The 21,359-nt window shown below is 40.1% G+C and overlaps 1 protein-coding gene across 1 annotated transcript in view; it reads right to left on the bottom strand.

Moving 5' to 3' along the window:
- SIM2 (SIM bHLH transcription factor 2) overlaps positions 1 to 20,928 on the bottom strand; it is a 43,653-nt gene extending 22,725 nt beyond the window's left edge. Inside the window, exons 1-5 of the mRNA XM_087937615.1 lie at positions 20,465 to 20,928; positions 6,932 to 7,014; positions 5,785 to 5,874; positions 3,850 to 3,958; positions 1,276 to 1,361 (exon numbers count right to left, since the gene is read on the bottom strand). Coding sequence (XP_087793741.1) covers positions 1,276 to 1,361; positions 3,850 to 3,958; positions 5,785 to 5,874; positions 6,932 to 7,014; positions 20,465 to 20,639 — 543 coding nt within the window. The 5' untranslated portion in view covers positions 20,640 to 20,928. The remainder of the gene's footprint in view (positions 1 to 1,275; positions 1,362 to 3,849; positions 3,959 to 5,784; positions 5,875 to 6,931; positions 7,015 to 20,464) is intronic.
- Between the last annotated feature and the right edge of the window lie 431 nt (positions 20,929 to 21,359).

Raw genomic sequence — 21,359 nt, 5'->3', positions numbered from 1 at the left:
TTTCTCCAGCTTTTCCTGAATGACAGTCTGCTGGTACAGCAGGTTTTTCCCATTAGCATGATATACATAATACTTCCTTGATATGAAAAATGCTTTGAATTGTCGCAGGAATGGTTTATTTTGGGGGGGTGTTTTTCTTTCTCTAGGGGTTATTTATATTTCTGTTCTGTTTCCAGTCAAAGGAAGTAAAGAAAGCCTAGCAAGGAAGTAGGTAGTTTAGGAAAATAAAACAAATCTAAATGTTTTTGCCACATTTTGAACCTGAAATATTTTGCATGCCAGAAAACAACTGTGCTTATGAAAAAGGCTTCCTAAAACAGCAGCTGCAGCAAAAGCTAGGAAAGATCTAGGAAAAATGTTTATGTTAACTCTTGTTGCTATGTCTTCACATGTTACCATTTTGATGCTTTAACTTTATATCTAAACTTTTGTATATGAATGTGTGTAGGGTAGTAAGAAAGACTGCCCCATTTATAGCTAAAGCCATTCAATTAAGAGGTTCCAATCTATCAGATTTAGGTCAGCTGCTAAGGGGATATTATTACCTGATTACTTCATCAAATACTTTTATATTATATTTTTATTAATTAGTCTAAACAATAAACTGAAGTATTTGAATTTGTATCTACACACACACAAGGATTTTTTTAAAACCAATTTAGAACCAAACCAGCATGAGCATAGGACAGGAGCATCTTACGAGTGGATAGTCCCTCATAGAGGAAACAGCTAGAATACTGGAGAAAAATAGCCATGTCATGCTGGAATTCTTGGTCCAAATGGAAATTAGAACTTAAGTGCAATTGAATGCCTTTCTCGGCCTATGTGTTCAAGGCAATGATAGGTAGGATTCTATGGCAGAAGTCAGAAAAAAGGAGCAATTGGAGATCTTGTGAAGATGTAAATAACAAATAATTACCAACAAAGGAGTAGGTACCAAAAACAAACAATTCCAGATAGATATAGACTGAACAAAGAAAAAAGCCAATGTGAGGATCTGAAAACAAAAGTGGAAAGAAAGAAAAATTGAAAGCGAGGAGGCTAAAACCTATATGTCACCAAGAAAGAGAACAGGGAGAATTTCTGATTGCAGAAATATTTTACCTCATTTCTTAATCCCCCAATTATAATCAGAATGGAGGAGAATTTCACAGTAGATTTTGTTTCAGTATATCATTTTCCCAAACTGTTTTAGCTCAGTCTCCCCTTTCTTTATTGCTGTAGATAAACGTATGAAATTAATTATTCTGAAGACAGCATGAAACTGTGTTTTACCTTATAACCACTACTTGTTAATCCTGCATTTCGCTTGGCCAAGACACACTTCATTCGCAGGAAAAAAGATCTCTCTATTTCATATTCTAGAGAAAAAATATAAATAATTAAAATACAAACATTTAAGTTTCTTAAGTTTCTCTCTTGGTCACTTTCTGTGTGTGGGGGGGAGGGGGTGTTTAAATCATAATAAAATAACTGTTTTATTTTAAAGATACTTTAACATTTTGAATTCCAATATTTCAACAAAATTAAATGCTATTAAATTTAATTATTGGCCTTATGTTAAAAATCACTTATAATTATAATTTTAATAATGCGTGAATATGCAAGAGAAAGAGATTGTAAATATTTCAGGAAATACACATCCAATTTAAATATTCTTGTTAGTGTAGAAAGTATCACATTCCATAAGGAATAATAACTAGATATTCTTAGTTGTCTGGATAATTCAAAGCATAATCCTATGAAAATTTGCTTTAAAATAGTTCCAATGCTATGAACTGATGCTTGTAACTACATATAAAATTTCAATTATACCTTATCTTTATCTTGGGATATAATGCCGATATAATTATCAAATAAATCATGGAGAGATACATTTTAGAAGCTTAACTTGAAATAAAATCAAGTATATCCTGCTCTGTACATTTAAAAGCTCTGCCGCTGTATAATGGAAGATTATCCCAAGCCCTTCCCTTCCCTACTTTAGGTATTGTGTACAAATAGGCTATTTCACTGTGATTGTTTGAGTCAAAGGATTTCTCCTCAAAATAAGACCCCATGTACACAATTTGAGCACTAAGACAGAGAAATCAGTTCAAACTATTTGCATTCTGTACATTAAAGTGTCGTGCAAGTCTTCCAGGACCATTTGAAGTTCTACTGAATATGTGAATGGAGAAAAGTTTGAAAATATATCTACACGGGGTAACCACACATAAAAAATATAGGCAAATTGTATTGTATCTATCATCTTGACTTTTAACTGTAGCCTGGGGAGAACCTCATGTACTCATGTAAAAAATAGTCCTCTCATTTGGTTCCCATGTTCCCTACTCAGAATGAGCAAGCAGCAATATACAATTATATGATTAAAAATAGAAATGATAAATTATCCCAAAATAAAATGATTTCATAACACACACAAAAATACCAATGGCATCAGAAAAAAGATCATGGCAAAATAATGCTATAATCTCCCATATTATCCATCTAACTTCAGAAAAGGACTAATTTCTCATGGAGGACCATTTAAGCTTGGTATGAGAAAAGTGCCTACATCTGTTAAAAGTCTCCCTCTTGAAACAGATCCTCTCTCTTGGCAATTCTCTCTGTGTATTTGTGTGCTTGTGTATGTTAGGTGCTGGGGTTTTTAATTGTAATTTGTTTTGTATTTCAATAGTTATTTTAATCAAACATAGTACACTATTAAGGAACAGGGTAAAAAAATTAAATAAAAATTATCATCTAAAGATAGATAGTTCTAAAATAACAATTTCTCCCCAGATATATACCATGCTGTTGATTCAAAAGGATAGCTTCTGCAAGGTATAGCCCTAGGTAATTTTGCCTCTCCTTCCCTCTTGATACACTTATACAGTACATTGGCTATAAGCCCAAGTTATAAGGTAGCAGTGTTCCAATCTTATTTAAACTTCATGCTATATTCAGGTATAAAGCTAGAATAACAACAGGTATATTTCTATCCATGCCTCTTTTTGTCAGCTTGATTCAAATCTACAGATCAAATTGAAGGTTTGTGTTTTATCTGAAGACTATATAATCCAGGAAAGAAATTTAAATATCCATCCCAAAGTCAGATATTTATTTACAAATCCAGTTTGAAACAAAATCCCAAGTAACAAAAAAGGCATAGCAATATAGAGTGACAAAACACATCTGTCACTGACATAATTTTTAAAATGAATTATTTTTATCAAGTGTATCTCTTCAATGATCTCTTTCTGGCTTTTAGAGATTCAAAGACAACGTATCTGACTTCAAAAACAATTCTAAAATGAAATGTCTACATATATGTAAAGGGTCTATTCTGTTATATTTCATGGTATATAAAAAAGAGGCATTGGCTATTTTTAATATTGAATTGTGTTTATTCACTCAGGTTGCACATGACTATTAAAAAAGATTCTCCACACACTTCTGTGAAATTACATTTTAAGGACCACAAACTCATCCCTGAGATGATTGAATGAAATCAATCTTTCTTGCTCTCTTCCGTCTTTTATGTGTTTTCATATATTTTTCTCTGTGGCCCTTTTAATAATTTCATATCCTGTAAATAATCGTTCTATAGAACAGAATCTTTATTATTGGATACCTGTAGTTTATAATCCTAAAATTGCAGTTAAGTATTCAAGTAAATTTGGAAAGCCATACATGCAACAAACGGTATCAGTTTTAGGCAAATATTGTCAAATTTTGGCAGAAGAAGAAAGATGCTTTTACAGTATAGACCTTGGCTATATACCAAGATTTTAGCATAAAAGCACAAGTGTCAACTTGTTATTTTACTGTCTTTTTATTTAAACATTTAAGTAATTCATGAAATACCTTGTAAAAGATGGGGATGAAGTGGTTGGTGAGCTGTTAAAATAGCTGTCATTTCATCATGATCTGAGGGATGTATATATTCGTAAATGCTATTGCCAGTTAGTTCTACCTGCCACAAAAACAGTTAACAAAATCAGAATTACTGAAAATTCTCTTATCTTTTAATATGATACTTCAGAAATACTTATAAGTGATATGTATGATTTACATAATTTACTACATCTTTTCTAATGTGAGTTGCTGTTACTTAAAACAAAAGCAGCTGTTAACTAAAAACTATATTGTCTGCTTAAGTCTAACTATGGCAGTTCTAACTAATTGCACAAAAGATGTCCTGAAGATTATGGTATGTATCTACATTGGTAATATTCTTTTTTAATGTTAAGAATCTCTACAAACATTCTTCATACAGCTATTATTTTTATTTTCCCATTCTTCACAAGGAAAGTTAGTTTAAAAAGCATATCAGCTTTTTAATACTTCTTTATAGCTAATTAGCAGGAACTGAGCATTTCAAATTAGTTATACTCATACAGTTCTGGATATAAGACATGGCTTGAAAATTGGGTATACTCTGCAGTTTTACTAAAACTGGTATTTTACTAGAAAACTTGTTATATATAAAAATGCAATGGTTCATTTACCTGCAACTCTCCCCATTCATTCTGTTCTAGAAAAATAGTGTCCATCGAATTGTTGTTAATGAATTATATCTGCCAGTTGTTACAACTAACTATGTTAGTTGGCATCATTGAAAACCACACCTGATAGATCTTAAGTTGTTCACCTCTGAATCCAGCCAACCATCATTATCTTACATTTAGTTTTGATTTGTTAGTGCTAAAGAACATAAAAGTTGTTTGCAAGTCTCCCAGCAATAGATGTAAATTACAAAACTATGAAGTAGTTTCTCTATACCAGTGACTATGCCAACTTCACAAGATATATTGAACCACGTCAACAACATTCTGCAATCCCAAATCCAGGTATATTCAGATTAGAAGGATACTTGTTACCTTGTTAGTTTAACCTGGACTTTGTATGAGGTTCAAACATGGAAGGTAGTTGCATTGATGCTATCTCTTTATTTCCAGAACAGAAATACAGATACAGCTTAGCAGAGTTGGATGGGACCTTGTAGGTCATCTAGTCCAACCCCCCACCAAGCAAGACACCCTACACCATTTCTGACAGATGGCAGTCCAGTCTCTTCTTGAAAGCTTCCAGTGATGAAGCTGCCACAACTTCTGAAGGCAATTTAAATACAATGCCTCATTTTCTGCAAAAATGAGATAGCTCCAGCTACCCTCTTTATATCATTTATCTCACTAAAGGATACTCTGATTCCAGTTAGACAGGATTTTGGTTGGATTGCATGTCTAACTGTAAGCTATAAAAGTGACTGACATTTTAGGACAACAGCCATATTGGCCTACAATGGCAGAAAGACAGAAGGAGTCTGGTAGTACTTTTGCTGACTAACGCATTTTATTAAAAGGCAGCTCATTTCTTCAGATGCATGTTTCCCAACCTTGGCAATTTGTTGGCTGAGGAGCACGTGTCTTAAAATGGCCAAGTTTGATAAACACTGGTCTAGACTGCTGCAGGATTTAAATTGGAATGGGGATGTGAGAACGATGAGAAAGTTTGGTTATATAGATGCAGCTTACATGAGAGACAAGCACCTTACCAATTAACAATGGATACTCCATTTTAACCAGGGCTGTTAAGTTCTTTTTTCCGGCTGGTGGCTGGTAACTGAGTTGTTTAATTACTTGTCAATAGCACAAGATTGGCAATGCCCTCCTACAATTTTGCTTGTTTAGAAAAAAAACACCTAAAATCAAGCAAGGCAGGAGACTATATTTCTGGCAAGATAATATTAGATGCTTTCCAACATCAGCATTCAACAGAGGGACAGAAACTTATTCCTACCTGGGATAAACCTAGATGAACAGAAGCTGTTTCTGAGATATACATTATTTTGCCATCAGACGCTACCACAAAAACAAACCCATCCAGAGTCTGTAAAAGAAAAAGAAATAGAGCAAACGCTTACCACTTACAATTTACAGTCAAGTTCCTTGTGAGAAGTTTTTAATTTCCCCCTACAGAACATATATTAAAAAACATTACCCATATTGGCCCGATAAAGTCTATTATACACTCGTTATAAAAATCACATCTAAATCATTCTCTTTTTAGGTATGATAATTTTGCATAGGCAGGAATTAAATTAACTGTATCAAGTTGACAAAGTTTAAAATATTTCTCCACACAAATTCTGTTATGATATTCTCAAGAGATAAAAATCCTAATTAATTGGCTGGAAGAATTTTTCATATTTTACAAATTTTATTTTAGCTTGAGGGAATTTTTATGTTCTTCTGACTTTGTCTTTTAAATGAAAGTATTTATAAATGGGAGATTCTTTAAAAAATGGACTCTTGGAAAATTGTACATAAAGTTAAAATACCTAGGAAATTTTATTAAAGTATGAAATTATAATTTCCAAAAATATAATATGGAAAACTATAAACATGGCTGTAAAATACTATTTTGATCTATTTCAGAATGCTTGTTTGAGGCCTCACAAATAGGATTTTAAAAATAATCAGTAAAAATAAAGTAACTTTTTAGTTTAAAATACCAAGTCTAATAAATTCAAATAAAATCAACTTAAAAAATTAAAATTGCTATAAAGCGCTAAAGTGATTTTTCATAATATTCCATTACAATCCCAAAAGTGGGTATTTGGGAGCAATTTTAGAGGAGTGTAATTCAATGGCAGAACGTTTGTTTTGAATGCTGAAAGTTATCTTATCAAAACATTACTCCATTCTGACTGACAGTGTTGCTCCACATTCTCAAGCAAATATTTTACCTTTGTTGAGATGTGTATTTCAGATGTGTAGGCTAAAAAAGGTTGCTTGAAAAATAATGGAATTATCACAGTTCAGTGGCAGAAAACTTGCCATTCTCCTTTTTCTATTGCAATGTATCAGATGCTAAACATGGCAAAAACCTTGTTTAAGACTTTAGTGGCCATTGTTTACCAGAGAAGAGATCCCAAAGATTTTACCTGAAGTAAATGTGAACCCAGCTCCTTTGCAATGTTATCCAAGGGGCCTAACCTGTTTGGCTGGCCCCAGGCATCTCCCAAACCTGGAAAAAAAAATCAAGAAGCTTCAGTCAAGATATAGATGACAATCTCTCAAGCCATGGCTAAAAACCAATTTGCCTCAAAGAGAATGTGTGTAAAAGAGAGAATGATGGAATTTGCTAGGTGAGAGTCGTCTCTATTGTGCCTAAAACAGGCTAGGTGGCCTTTTCTTCTAGAACATCAAATCTGTGATTCTTGTTGTTCAGTTGCTAAATTGTGTCCGAATGGACTATAGCACCCCAATCCCACCACGACCTCTACTGTCTCCTGAAGTTTGCCCAAATTAATTTCCATTGCATGGATGACATTATCTAACCACTCATCTTCTGTCACTCTTTTCCTTTTGCCTTCACATATTCCTTGGAATTCCGTCATTATTTAAGGGATAATTTCACATAACACACATAAGTCTCCTTCAAATTGGCCAACAGAACCTGACTAAATTGCACCTTCAAAAGAGGTGGTGTTTTTTTTAACCTTCTCAGAATTTCCAGGTATCCACAAGCCCACAAAAAGGAAAACCAGCACAGGCCTCAGTTAGTTCTGGGGTATAGGAAAAGCAACAGCAGTCAAGAAGGTTTACTCTCTTTGCTCAAACTGTGACTGCTTCAGGGGATTCATTGTTTGCCTTTTTGTCCTTATAAAGTCCAACTTCAGACAAAAACAGGATGATCACAAAGTTTGATGCCTCAGTGTAAAGTCATTTGTTTTTCGTCTTTTTTGCCCTTTTCCCTTCACATATTTCTCTGCTACCATATGCCACCCCTCCCCTAATCCTGCTCCCCTCCCCTCACAGTTTTCCATAAAAGTACAAATGCTGTTAGTTCACTTGTTTCTGGGAAACAACCCTACAGAACATTCTTAATAAACAATCTGCCAAAACCTCTAACACTCAATAATGCATGTGGTGTTTTTTTTAAAAAAGGCTAGTTCTGGCCATTGGAAATACCACAACTAGCCATCATCTGGATAGCATAAATCCCACTCTCCTCCCCAAGCAAAGCACTTGTCACATATATTGTCTGAAGAATCAAGACCATTATTAATTCATCCTGGTTTCTTAAGAACACCTAAATTGTGACCTATATTCTGAAATTATGTCCTTATATATAAGAAACAAAATGGGTGGACTGGTTCGAAACACTGCCGTTCCATAGGATTCTACAGACATTCCAGAAAGAATTTCCCTTTCACTTTGTTATTTTCATCTGGAAGACATATCCAGATTCTATCTCCACCCTTGGAAAACATTCAGAAGTAAGCTTTCTTTTGTGAACTGAAAGACACCAGAAATCAGCCTCCCACCTTCTTTTGTTGAAGCATGTGGGAACTCAGCCTGCTTACTATATAAGTCCTCCAGCCCTAAAACAGAAATTCACCCACGCCAAATCTTGAAGGCAAAGGGGACCAAACTGACAAATTGTACATGTTTGGGGATCGAAAAGAGACTTTCATAATTTATTTATTGACCAAACTTGACAGTGACAGTCTGTTACCAGTGGGGATCTTTTGTTCAGTTTTGATTTGGATATAATACTAGCATGACATAAGGCAAAACATTTGCAATCATTGATCCCTTTCTGCTGCCATCTAGCATTTATCTGAATTATTGCAATCAGATTTTATAAGCATGGCTAAATGCATTTTATACATAAGCTGATTTTTCTATTTGTCCCCTTTCCCACTTAACTCTTTACTAAAAGCGCTGCTGTCATTTGGAACAGTTGCACAGTTGCTTGATTTCAGCAGTAACCCAAATTATTAAACCTTTTGTTAATTTCAATTCTTTGTATTCTGCCTATGATATTCCTTTTCTTGGATGTCCTGCTTCTGCAGCAGAATTGCTATTCGGTGCCAAGCTGTGAACAAAGCAATCTTTTTCCCATTGTCCAGCAATCTAATTTGATTCTCATAATTCAGCTTGTGTTGTTTCATTCTTATTGTCATATTTGAAACATGAAATGCTACACATCTCCAAACTGTTAGCATGCTGAAAAAAATTCTTCTGGAGTCAGATTTAGCATCTGGTTTAATGAAGCAGAACCAGTAGGCAGCTCACCCAGCTGGAAGTGTGATTGTGGCCCACAATCACTGTGTCATTACAATAGTGCAATTCTACCCACAAACATGGAAAAAATATTTATAATCTCACTTCCTAGGTTCACCACCTCAACACACATATTCACCTTTAACTGATATTAGCAATTCCATAATGGAGTAACAGCATTCTTTTTGCTCACACCTTTACCCTGATTCTACACCAGGTTTAATCATCTCCACCTAAACAGCCTAGACCAGGCTTTTTATACCTACCGCCCACTTTTGTATCTCTGTTAGTAGTGAAGTTTTCTCTAACTGCCCACCGGTTCCACAGTAACGGTGATTTATAAAGTAGGGGACAAAACCCCTACCGCCCACCATGAAAGCTGAAACACCCACTAGTGGGCAGTAGGGACCTGGTTGACTACCATTGGCCTAGACTTTTGAACCTCTTATTTCTGCTAGGTAATTATTTCAGAGCAATGACTAGATAATTTGTGGGTTCCATTCTTATGTATTTATTTTTAATTCCCTTTTAATCTTATCTATTTTAACCAGAATTCTTGGAACCAGATTTTTTAGTTTAATTGCAAACTTCCCACAGCCTGGTGATTAGGCCGGAATATAAAGCTGCTCGGAAACCAGTCAGGGGAATACGACCTGGCCCATTCCCCGTCAGAAGTGGAGGCGGCTGTGGTGTATGTCACAAAGGTTGCCACGGGACCGCGATTCAAAACAGCCAAAGGGGAATCCCGTAGCAGTGAGAAGGAAGCGCGCTCCAGGGGCTCGAAGGGCGCTGCAGTCCTGCGCCGGCTCCCTCGCTTCTCCCAGCATGCAAAGCGCCCCGTCGCTGTCCTGCCATTCCCGGCCAGAAGCTGGGAAGCTCCAGAGGGGATCTTCTTTCCTTCTTCGTCTTCAGTCCGCCCTGCACGTTCCCTTTAGTCACGGAAAGCCCAATGGCGAGGCGTTTCCCCCGAGGGTTTGGGGGGACCCTCCTGTGGCGGTCGGGCTCTTGGTTTTCCCCAACCCATGCGCTTCATCAAAGTCCAGGCTGGCAGGCTGTGCCCAACTCCGCCGTTAAGATGCTTTTGAAGCCATAACCCAGCGAGGATTCCACACCCGCTTCTGCGGAGGTGCAAGTCTCTGTGGAACCATTAGAAGAAATAAATGGGCTTCAAACGGCTGCTTTGAGAGGAACGGGCGTCTTAAACGTTCAGCTGTTGCATCCGTTAATCTTCCACATGACTTTAACAAGTTTGCGGGTTGCGGCTTTGCTAATTTTGTTTGGAAGATGCTAATCCAGACTGAGAAGATGAAGCGGCTTGCCTAAACCACCCCGTCTTTACAACAGAGGAACTAAGCCTTTGTTCCCTGGATTTGCAGGGCTGCACGGCAGGCACCCGCGGTCTAGAGATGGGGCTGCGCGGCGCCTCCTAATGAAACAGGCTCATGCAGAACCATGAACTCTGTGCGTCTCTCTTTCTCTCTCCCTTTTAGTAACAGGGGAGCCGTCTACAAAGAAACGTGGGGGTGGAGGAGGGGGAAAAAACTACAAGACCTGGCTTTTTAAAAACATACCGAACTCCGTTTTCCTGCAAAACTATATAGATAAGGTACCTTTTAAATTCTCAAACGACCGGCATCAGAACAAGTGTTGATAAAACGAAACAAGCCTTTCTCCATCGAGTCGATTTCGGACCAAACGTCCAAATAGCGGAAAGAGGAGAGAAATCCGGCGTGGATAGGGAGGGTTCCAGGGCACTTCGATTAATTAACGAACAAGATTTTTCAACAAGGGGGACTTGTCTTCACTATCTGTTTTAAGGAATTTCCCCCCTGTGAAGCAACTTCAGTTAATAATTCATTAGCATGTCCAAAATCTACAAATTTCTTTGGTTTGAATAATTGTAACCCTGAGCTTTCCACATGCCAGTTCGGAAATCTTTTACTGTTTTCTACGAGTTTTAAGAAAAAAAAATGCTCGAATTGTATGAGATGCAAATCCATATTTGTGGTTTCTTAAGAAAAAGGACGCCGTTTGATTTGTGACTCCTTTTCTTGGTTCATGGTTTTCTCCAGATGAATCTGAAGTGTATTCCTTCTCTTTTGATGTCTTTTTCTATTGGAAAATACTCTCTCATCCCGGAAAGGGAAATGTTTCAAAACATTAGAAAACCATGATTTACATCTTGCTTCGCTATTTCATTCAATCAAAAGTCAGCTGTTCAAATGTAAGGCTGAACGTTCCTCGTCAAGAACAATTCAGAGAATGAAATGGGATTGTTTAAAAATAAGCAATTGCCCCAATAAAATGATGTCTGCTGACCAATTTGTCCTTTGAGCTAAGCGTCAGAGTGTATTAGATTGGCTCTCTTTGATATTATTTCGCAGTAATTGTAGCGGGATTTTTAAGAGTTTCAAGACTCATTAAGTTTGGATGAAATCTAAAGGCGAAATCCTTTAGCCGCATTCACTGTTGTAATCCCACCAGTGAAGCCAAGTGCCTGCAGCTCAAGAGAGCCTGGCCCCCAAAACAATAGATTTAAATTGACGGCATTGGCGGCTTAAAAGCAACTTTATCCACCGGTCTCTCCAGAAGTGAGCCCGTGGAGCTTTCTAAGCCATTCGGTTTAGGATTTTTGTTATTGGGCGCATGTGTGTGATTTCTTCACATTGCAAAATTGGGCCAACGACACATTACTCGGAGATAAGAACGATTATGATTTAATGAGTACGTTTCCAAGTTCGCTTAAGTTCAGCACCGAGACGTCTGTCTCCAGAATCTCTTCTTTGTATTAGAATTTATCTAACAGAGGATAAGTGGTTGTAATTTGAATTGTTTTTCTAACTGTATTTCTGTATTTGTTCGAATCCCCCCAATTACATGAGTTTCTACTAGGGAGATTTTTGTCCCAGATTTTTGTCTGCAGAGAGAGAAAATTGTGCGAGTTCCTTTCGTTTTCACAGCAAGCGGAAAACAACTTTAAAAACAATCCCCTCACACAGCTACCCCTAAACCGCAGAATCAAAACAGTTTGCAGATTGAACGCTCCAAGCCTTTTCAGGGGCGCAGCTGGCATTTAGTTCTATACCTCGCCGAAGAGGCAGGCGACGAAGGTGCTTCGCTAAGCCTCGATCTCCAATCTGGGCAGCATCGCTTCATTTCTGGCGAGGATCCCGTGAATGGGGAAGAACCCTTAAAACCCTGCAATTCGAAAAGTCTTCTACCAAGCCGAAAGCAAAGCGATTTGACTTGGCATTTTAGCTTTCTATAGTCACGCCTCATACAAAAAGAGGATCTCGTTGTAAAATCCCCCTTTTAAAATGAAAGAATAAAAGCCTAGACAAATTTATCCCCGGCCTGGCCTTACTTATCGTCGCTGTCGAAACAGACGCAACTGCTTCAACACAGTAATTTCTTCCCATTACAAAGTGAGCTGATTCCCCCCCCCCTTTCTTTTCCTCCTTTGCTTTTACCGTAAGCTTTGTTATCTCAAAATTTTGTAAAGAAAACGACGGAATAAAAAGTGCAAAGAGGAAAGCGGGGACGATCTTTTGGTCTGGAAACCCAACGCCGCCACCTTCTTACCACATAAAATGGTTTCGGATTCACCAACCTGAAGCCGGTTTTAATCCAATTTCCATTCCCCACCCCCACCCCAGGTCAATCCCTCTCTTAAGGCTAATGCGTCGCCCGGTCTCCTTTCGAAGAGGCAGTCCGTTTTGGAGCAATGACCTGCGAGAGCCTCCTCCGAAAGGCTATTCCTGGGAGCTCCTCAGTTCCGCCTGGAGCATAAAAACCAGCGGCAGTTCCAGAAGGCAGCTTGGCCGACCCTTGTTGAATTCCAACCTCTCCATTGGGGACGCGGGGTGGCGGCAGGAAAGTGGCAGAAGGCAGCTCGCCGGGAATTGCGGCTCACAAGGACAAGGCCCTCCTTCGGTGCAAGACAAACGGCGCGCAGTCCCGGCGGTTCCGTTTGCTGAGGCTGCTGGGGCTTTGCCAACTATGCAACCGCCATTTCTCATCCCGTGTCCTTGGGAAGCTCTGAGGAGAGTTGGGTTCAACTCCATTTATAACGTCCCAGGCCGAGCTTAGGCAGCCTAAGACTTGGGATTCAGCCTATCCCAAAACAGCCTGTCTCAGAAAGACTAAGAAATAGGAAGGTTCCACCTCTGAAACCTTAAACAGTGGCATAAAAGCAGAGGTAGTGGTCTCTGCCTCTGCTGCCTAGCACAGGGAGGAGCCATTTAGGGAGCCACCTAAAGAGAAAGAAGGTGTCATGACAAAGGGGCCCAGAACATCCGGCCCTGGGAACAAGGTAGCGCTTAGGATGGGGCTTATTCAAGGACTGAATTGTTCAGAGAGAAATGTAAGAGTTCTCTCCCCCCCCACACACACACTTTTTCCTAGAATGCTCAAATGCTAAGCATCTTTTCTACATTTATTCAAATGAAGCTTTCCCCTTCTCTCTTCTTCCTTCTAGACACTAACTAGCATTTAACATATAGGAGAAAAAGAGAGTTGGTTTTGACAGTTTGACTTCTCACAGACTAATGCAAGCCACTAGAGATGGCCCAGTAGCAGGAAGGTGATATTTTCCACATACTCAAAGCATTCTTGATAATACCCTCAGGTTGAGAGTTTAGTTAAATTAAGGCTAAAATTCTATAGATATTATATATATATATATATTTGGCTATAAATCAGAAATACAAAGACCAAGTGCAAAGAACATTCGCATTAAGTCCATACACCTTTAAGTTGCTGAGGGATGTAGGAATGTTTGCATTGAATTAAAACCCACTTTCTCAATAGGATTTAGATCAGTCCTAACTGAGCCATAGACCTCCTCCTTGTTCCAGCATTGCAATCCTGAGATCTCTGGAAATAATTTGCATTATTTCATATTTAGGAAGGTTTACACATTTTGATCCCTACTTCATCAATAACGCCAATAAAACAAAATTTATATTCCAGCTTTTCTCAAAGGAAAGAAATCATTTTTTTTTTCCTCACACTTTATCCTCCCAACAGTACTGTGAAGTACTTGGAGGGAAGCCAGAGGCAGAATCAACTTCATAGCTTCCTTCCTGCTGCCTGTCACCTTCTTGCTATGGCTCCCATTAGAGGGCCTGCCTTTCTTCGACTTTCCTCTTGTTCCTTTCAATATTGTAAATGATATTCCTTACAATATGGAAATAAGGGTTGGTTGGTTTGTTTTTGTGATTTTTGGCATTAGTTGCCAGCCTTAGCTTTCCCAGTTCCCTCTTGCAGTTTCAGACTAATTACTATTCTGTTTTAGTTCCGTGTATCTATCTACTTTTTACATCCAATCTTTTTATCCCTTAACCAAAGGAATATAAATTCTCCATGTGTGCATCTGTGTTTGTGGGTATGTATGTAGCATCTGTATATATGTGTATGAGAGAGGAAAGGGGAACAGAGAGGGAGAGGAAAAGCCCACTGAAACTAATTGGCTTACTCAAATGCACCAGATTTTTTTTTGTTAAACACATTAAACTTATTCTTTGTTTATCATTGATACCATTAAGCTGCTACTTTGGAAGCCAAAAGAGATTCTAAGGAAGGTTTTCTATTTCTCCAGATTCTTTCATCTTTCATTCTTTCCTTAGGCAGCAGAAGTATTGGGCGTGCAAGTGTATTCCATGTCATTCATTAAGCAGTTTGCCTCTTTTGGTTTAATAATTAGGAAGGGGGTTATTTTAAAAGTTCATTTTCAGTGCTTCACTGAGTCACAATTTAACTCCAATGTCAACAACTTTCAGGGATGAAGAAGTTGAGTTCTAGAATGTTTTCTTTCTCTCTTTTTCCCTGGTTGTTCAGTGGTGGAAAAATAAGATTATCAGCCAAGGAGAACAAGAGAAAGCAAGGAGGGAGGGAAAGGGCAGGGGAGAGGGGAAGAGTCCCAGTCATAAAGAATATATATGAAAACCACTGCAACAGATGTTAGAGTCTAGATCTGTGCTGGTCACTGCTTCCTTCCTGCACTAATTCATAACTTTCAAAAGTCACCACGAAGTGTAGAAGCTCAAGAATCCAGGAGAGAAAGAAGGTCAAGCTAACAGACTTAGCCTTGATGTTATATCCCCAAAGATTAGTTCTTTTAAATAGAAGAGAGCCTTATTTGATTTTCATCAGAGGTGGCCAACAATTCTGTCTGAGGACTTGGAAGTGCTTTGGGGCCACTAGAATCCTTCAGCTATATTGCCTGCTAAATTTTGGGGTCAGGTTATTGTCAATACAGGAAACTGCTTCTCCTGTAGATCCTCAGATTGCTATAACTGAAAAGTTAGATACCATTTGTACTCTAGAGCAAAGCTCAGAAAACTTTCTGCTGATAAAGGTTGCTTCTGAAGAAAGGCCCATGAAGTTCAACTGGGACGCTTCTCTTTGTGGTTTTGTTTAGGGCTACAGCCGTAGCAACCACCTGTTTCAGGATAGATCAAGTTCCTGCAAGGAAAGGCTGAGTTTGATTGACCAGGGGAAACCCAAGCAGTTTTCTAAGCAGCAAAATAGAGCAGGAATTGTGGGAGTTGTGGCAGATGCACAAAGGGAAAACTCTAGTATCCTGAAAACACAGAGAGAGGGGGAAAGTTCACAACCCTCCATTAAGAAGCTCTGATGTAATCTGTCCCACTTCTTCTGCCTTTTAAATTTTAAACAATTTCTTGCTTACGAGTGGCACAACCAACTTTATTAAGTTAGCAACTGCTCATTCCAGAATTTACCATAGAAAATTGGTTTGTATCTCTTAGTGGGAGAATTAAGAGGAAGTCGCTCCTGGACTACCAAATGAACAGATAGACTCTTATATTTCTGGATTGTGAATTTTCTGTGTAGATAAAGATACTTGGAGGAATTTCTGAAAAATGCACTTATTTGTATATATTTTATTTGTTTAATGTATAATCTGTAACTCTATTTGGAAACTTAAAGCAAAGAGACTGCAGGAAGCTCTCCTTCATGTTAAAATGCTTGCAAATCACCCCAATTATTAATGTCTACGGTCACCAAAAGATTTTTTTCTTCTTCTGATGTTGAAAAGGAAATGCACAAGAGAGTTTACACACACAGCCACACACCATGATTTATGTTTTCAGGATTTTAATATTTCCTGCTCTTTAAAAAAATAAAAAAGAGATGTTCACCTGCAAAGACAATTTTTAAAAATGGCCCCAATCTGTGCATTTCAAAATTCAGCTAAGAGTTTGTTGGGAATTGATTTCTATGCTAAACCCTTTCCTTCTTTCACATTAAGCTGGTAAAATCAGAGGGTTAGCAACAGACCTAGTGGAATCAGCTGATTCTAAATTGGAGCTGAAATATTTTGTTTGGAAGTTGGCTTTAAGGAGAGGTCTTGTGTTAATTTGCCACAGTTAATTTGCCTCCCCCCCCTCTAAATTGAGGGCAGGCAGCATGATTTGTGGTAAAATCCCGGACCATTCAAAATTAATCCTATCTGGTACAATGGTCTGAGATCTTTCTCAGCCTTTTAGCCATAAAGTTCTTTCTTTCAGCATCACGGTGCCTGACTAATGTTATAAAATACTCCAGATCAGAGTTTGGAGAATTCTGGTTGTTGGCTGTGGATGAAGGGATGTGAAGTCCACGTATCTTAAAGTTGCAGAGGTTGAGAAATACTGCTCTAAATGACTAATGAATAAATGGCCTCAAAATTTTAGCAGCGTCCATATCCACAGAGTCTTAGTCAGAAATCCATCTTGAACACCCCCCTCCAATGTAAAGACAGTGGAAATTGTTTCCTACTCCATATAGGAACTGAGACCTGGTTTTATTAAATCAACTGGTTAATATTAAGCAGTATTTTCCCTTTCCCTCTTTTCCTTAGGAAAGATGCCACAGATTACAAAGGCTCTTATAGGACTGGTTGCTTCTCTGATTTAAAGAATCCCGAAGCATATTTTAAGAAGGCCAAAATCTCAGATGATTTGGATCATTAAGGCCACTACATTCGTGGGTCCATTTGACTGGAAATAAGACCCATTTATTTTTCAATGCAGTTCACTTCGGAGTAGAAAGATTGAGACTCCAGCTTTTTAAACTTTTAAGATTGGAAGAAGATGCGATCTTTACTACACAATTGCCACAGTTTCCTCAAGGAACATTTAGTTGGGAGTAAATACAGTTCAGCTCAATGGGATTTGCAATGAAACAAGATTAAGATTGCCCACATTGTACTCTGAACGGATTGCATTTGTTCTGTGTACCATAACAAAACAAGAATTTGATGGGTTTTATAATCACAGGTTGGCCATAAAGGCAAGAAGCTGTGGTTTTGTACCATCACAATGGAAACTAGAGTGCTAGTGTCAAGGTCTTTTTCATTAAGAGGGGTTAGTTATCATCTCTTCCACTTTGGAGTTGTTCTAGTCTGTTTAGAGAAGGGATAAGAGAAATATAAGACAAATATAAGACTTTTATGTGGCATTTCTAATGTATTTTAAACATGCAAGTGGAGAGTGCCAGTTTGATGTATTGGTTAAGGCATCAGGTTAGAAACTGGGAGACTGTGACTTCTAGTCCCAGCTTAGGTACAAAGCCTGCTGAGCGACCTTGGGCCAATGTTATAGTTGCAACTATAGCAGTCCTTTCGTAAAAAACATGTTGTTTTAACTCTCTCTCCCTCTCTCTCTCTCTCTCTCTCCCTCCCTCCCTCCCTCCTCTCCCCCCCCCCTCTCTGTCCCCCTTTTCCACAACGGGGACAAGTGTTTTAGAGAATTGTGGACCAAGGTGACTCAGATAAACCCAGCTACGTCCTATTGAAAACACTTGCTGTAGTGGTGGCCAAGAGGATGGTGATGGGTGACTGTTGTGGGGCGGCAGGGTGATATCTGGCAGGGTGAAGAAAGGAGACCGGAGAAGAACTGTGATCCGCTGGCAGGTGTTAGAAAGCTAAGGCTGCTTAGGAAGAGAGGAATTTCTCGCCTGTTTCCAAGTGGGAAGGTACGGCCCAAACTCTCTTAAGCAGAAGAGAAACGAAGTAAAGTAATGAACAGGGGTCCCGGGTTTGGGGAGGTTGCTTTAAGGAGAGACCCGGAGCCCTGAGGCGGGGGAGTGGGGATGCCATTCACCTCTGCCCATTCAAAGCCGCCAAGTGCCCCGCCAAGTGCCTGGCTTTGGTTTGCCGATCCAGCGGAAAGGGTGGCTGAAAGCAGCTGCTTAGAAAAACAACCCTCGCTTCCCTGGAAAAAAAAAAGTGCCGGACTTTGGAGGTCGTACAAATAGACCTGTCCTACTTTCTAATTCCTTTATGTCCAATAATATCCTGCTTGTGATTTACAGCGTCGCCCGGCCATTTCTACGGCAATATATCAGCAATGAAGCCTTGGCTTTTGATGGGGATCTTTACCAAATCCAGTTCCTTTGCCAACCATGCAGGGGAGTGCGCCTATAATTGTTGTTCACTTAAAAGTCAGCTCTTATTTAAAGCCTCACATTTGTACATTTCTTGAGAATAAGGAAACGAACATTGCTTTTTCCACTAGATTTTCACATTGGCCCTCGGATTATCTACATACAAATTCATACTTATACTGATATTAGAAGCACGTTTCAGTAAATAGAATTCAGACCAATCTTGCCCATCCCTGCCCATCATTAAATTCGACGTTTCTTATTCCAAATTGTAAACTACCTTTGGATCTAAACTACGGGGTCGATTTGGTTTCAAGGAAAGGTAATCAATCATTTCTGTGGGCATTTAGATCCTCGGAATTTTTACTTAGAAGCAATGCCCCATCCTTTAGATTTGCCTGTTCTAATGCTCAATATGGTTAAATACACCATTCGGAGGGAATGAGGCTCCAATCTTATTCCCAGTGCAATCCAGAATAAATCTGATTAAATCTTGCTTATGCCCAACTAAAACTGTAAAGAATTGGGCTGTTCCTTTGTCTGCTTCCTTGCCCTGTTCGGCTCTATACGACCCAGAAATGGGAAGCTGAATAGAATGGATTTGCATTTCAAGGATCTCATGCAATGTTATACAGACAGGATATATATGCTAGCAAAATATTAGGCAAGCAAATCATATTTTAAAATTTAGGTCGCTGTCAGGAACTTTTATGAATATGAGTCTGGGTCGTTTTGGAAGTTTTCCTCCCCCCCTTTTCCCCCTCCCTCTTGAGTCTGGCAGAATAGTTACTTGGTGGGGGAAAAATGAAGCTGAGCCTACAGATCTATTGCAAGGATTAGCCTTTCTTTCCTCAGACACTTTACACACCTCCGCGGGGCTTTCTTCTCGACTGGGCCAAGTCTAATGTTAATCCTTTACCACCTCTTTTCCCTACTCACCTCATGGGAATGCAGAGGAAATATATTGCATATTCCAAGGGAGATTTTTTTTGGGGGGGGGGGCATCTGGTTACATTCTTTGTACTTCAAAAGACACTACTGATTCTAACTTTTCACCATACCTACACAACAGGCCTAAGAGTGATTTCAGCAAAGGGACACTCATAAGCTGTTTCTTTTTCCAAAAAAAGAAAAAAAAAGATTGTGTGGTTCCTAATACCCTATTTAACTAATGTGGAAACGTTAATACATTTTGTGGTCTTGAAGCTTAAGGAAATTACTCCACAAGATTTCTCTGATTTTTGAAACGACTACTGACAATGTTAAATGCAACCGCAAACCAGTGTATCCATAGGTAGTCCGCTCATGGCTACTTTCTTCCTATAGAAGAGGTGGTCGCTTACCTTTCTCCATCAGCTGTCAGAAATGCTTACCTCAAAGGCCTTTACCTAAACCCACCTTTACCTGCCCCTGAAACACCTTTTTCCAAAAAATAACTGGGGAAACATTTGGATTCTGCCATCCTACTAAAGGTTAAAGAAACGGGGGGGGGGGGGGAAGTAATGGCAAAGCAGAACTTTTTGTCTCAACTGAAGACTTTTGAGACCGCAGACAAACAGGCGAGCGCGAGCACACACACACACACTCACACAGAGCCGAAGTGAAGCCTCACTTCGATGCCCTGGGTTCCCTCTAAGGGGTTTTAACCCGGTTGGCAGGATCGGTCGACCTTCTGAATTGTCAGAGCAGAGATCTCCAAAACTGGGCAACTTTAAGACTTGTGGACTTCAATTCTGGGAATTGAAGTCCACAAGTCTTAAAGTTGCCCAGTTTAGGGACCCCCTGCATTAGACGGTGAATTCTGACACCCTTCGTTCTCTGGCACACGCCCCCGTAGTAGGAACGTTTGGCCGGACAAGCGGACTAGAAGGAGTCTGAGGCCGACAGGGCCATTTTGCCCAAGTGGCAAAGGGACCATCCGGGTGAGGGTGGGAGCGTCTGAATAGCCTGCCCATCTCAAGGCGTGAGGGCGTGGGGGGGGGGCATTTCTCTTGCCCGCGTTTCCCGCCACTCACCTTCCGGGAAGACCGCTCTCATTTTCAGGTAGCTGGTGGTGAGGCGGATGACGGAGGCCTTGTCCAGCTGGGAGGTGATGGCCGAAGGCAGAGGCAGCAACTTGGCCAGCTCGTAGAATTCGCCGTTCTCTTTTTCCCGCCGCGTCTTGGCGGCGTTCTTCGACTTCTCCTTCATGGCGGCTCCGGCGGGGCGTCACTGGCATAATAGAGCCCCTCCGGGCGGAGGCGACAGCGGCGATACCGGAGGGCTGACAGGCATGTGTGGACTTTGGCTCGGGTTCACGGAGAGCCGGCCAGCCAGCCAGCCAACGAGCGAGCGAGCGAGCAACTGAGGGAGGGATGGAGGGGCAGGTCCGGCTCCGGACAAGCGACGGTGGGGCTGGCTTAGCTTGGGGGCCTCCTAACCACGAAGCAACAGCTCTGAATTCGACTGTCCGTTGCAGTGGGTCGGCGGGATCCTCGCCTTCGTCTCTCTCTCTCCCTGCCTACTCTTGTCTAACACTTTTGGCTGTCGCCGGGGAAAGGGACAAGGGGAGTCGCCCTGGAGTCTCTCCTCTCCTCTCCTCTCCTCCCTCCCCTCTCTTCCTCTCCTCCCCTCCCCTCCTTCTCCCCTCCTTCTCTCTCCTCTCTCTCCCCTTCCCTCCTCCCGTCCTCCCCTCCCCTCCCCTCCTCCTCTCTCCCTCCCCTCCCCTCCTCCCCTCCTCCTCCCCTCCCTTACTTCTCCCCTCCCCTCCCCTCCTCCTCTCCTCCTCCTCCCCCTCCTCGCCCCCCAATTCAGCTTTGGATCCGGACCCAGATCAGAAAGCAAACTGCAAAACCGAAGCTTAAATCCCGCGCAATGGTCCCAGACACTACGCCTCCCCCCACCACCACACACTCAGAGCTCCTCTGATTC

This window comes from Pseudonaja textilis, chromosome 7 (assembly GCF_049901715.1).
Source record: "Pseudonaja textilis isolate UNSWEBS1 chromosome 7, rPseTex1.2, whole genome shotgun sequence".
NCBI lineage: Eukaryota > Metazoa > Chordata > Lepidosauria > Squamata > Elapidae > Pseudonaja > Pseudonaja textilis.
Note: the sequence above shows the minus strand (reverse complement) of the source record. Positions and strands in the feature narration are given on the sequence as shown.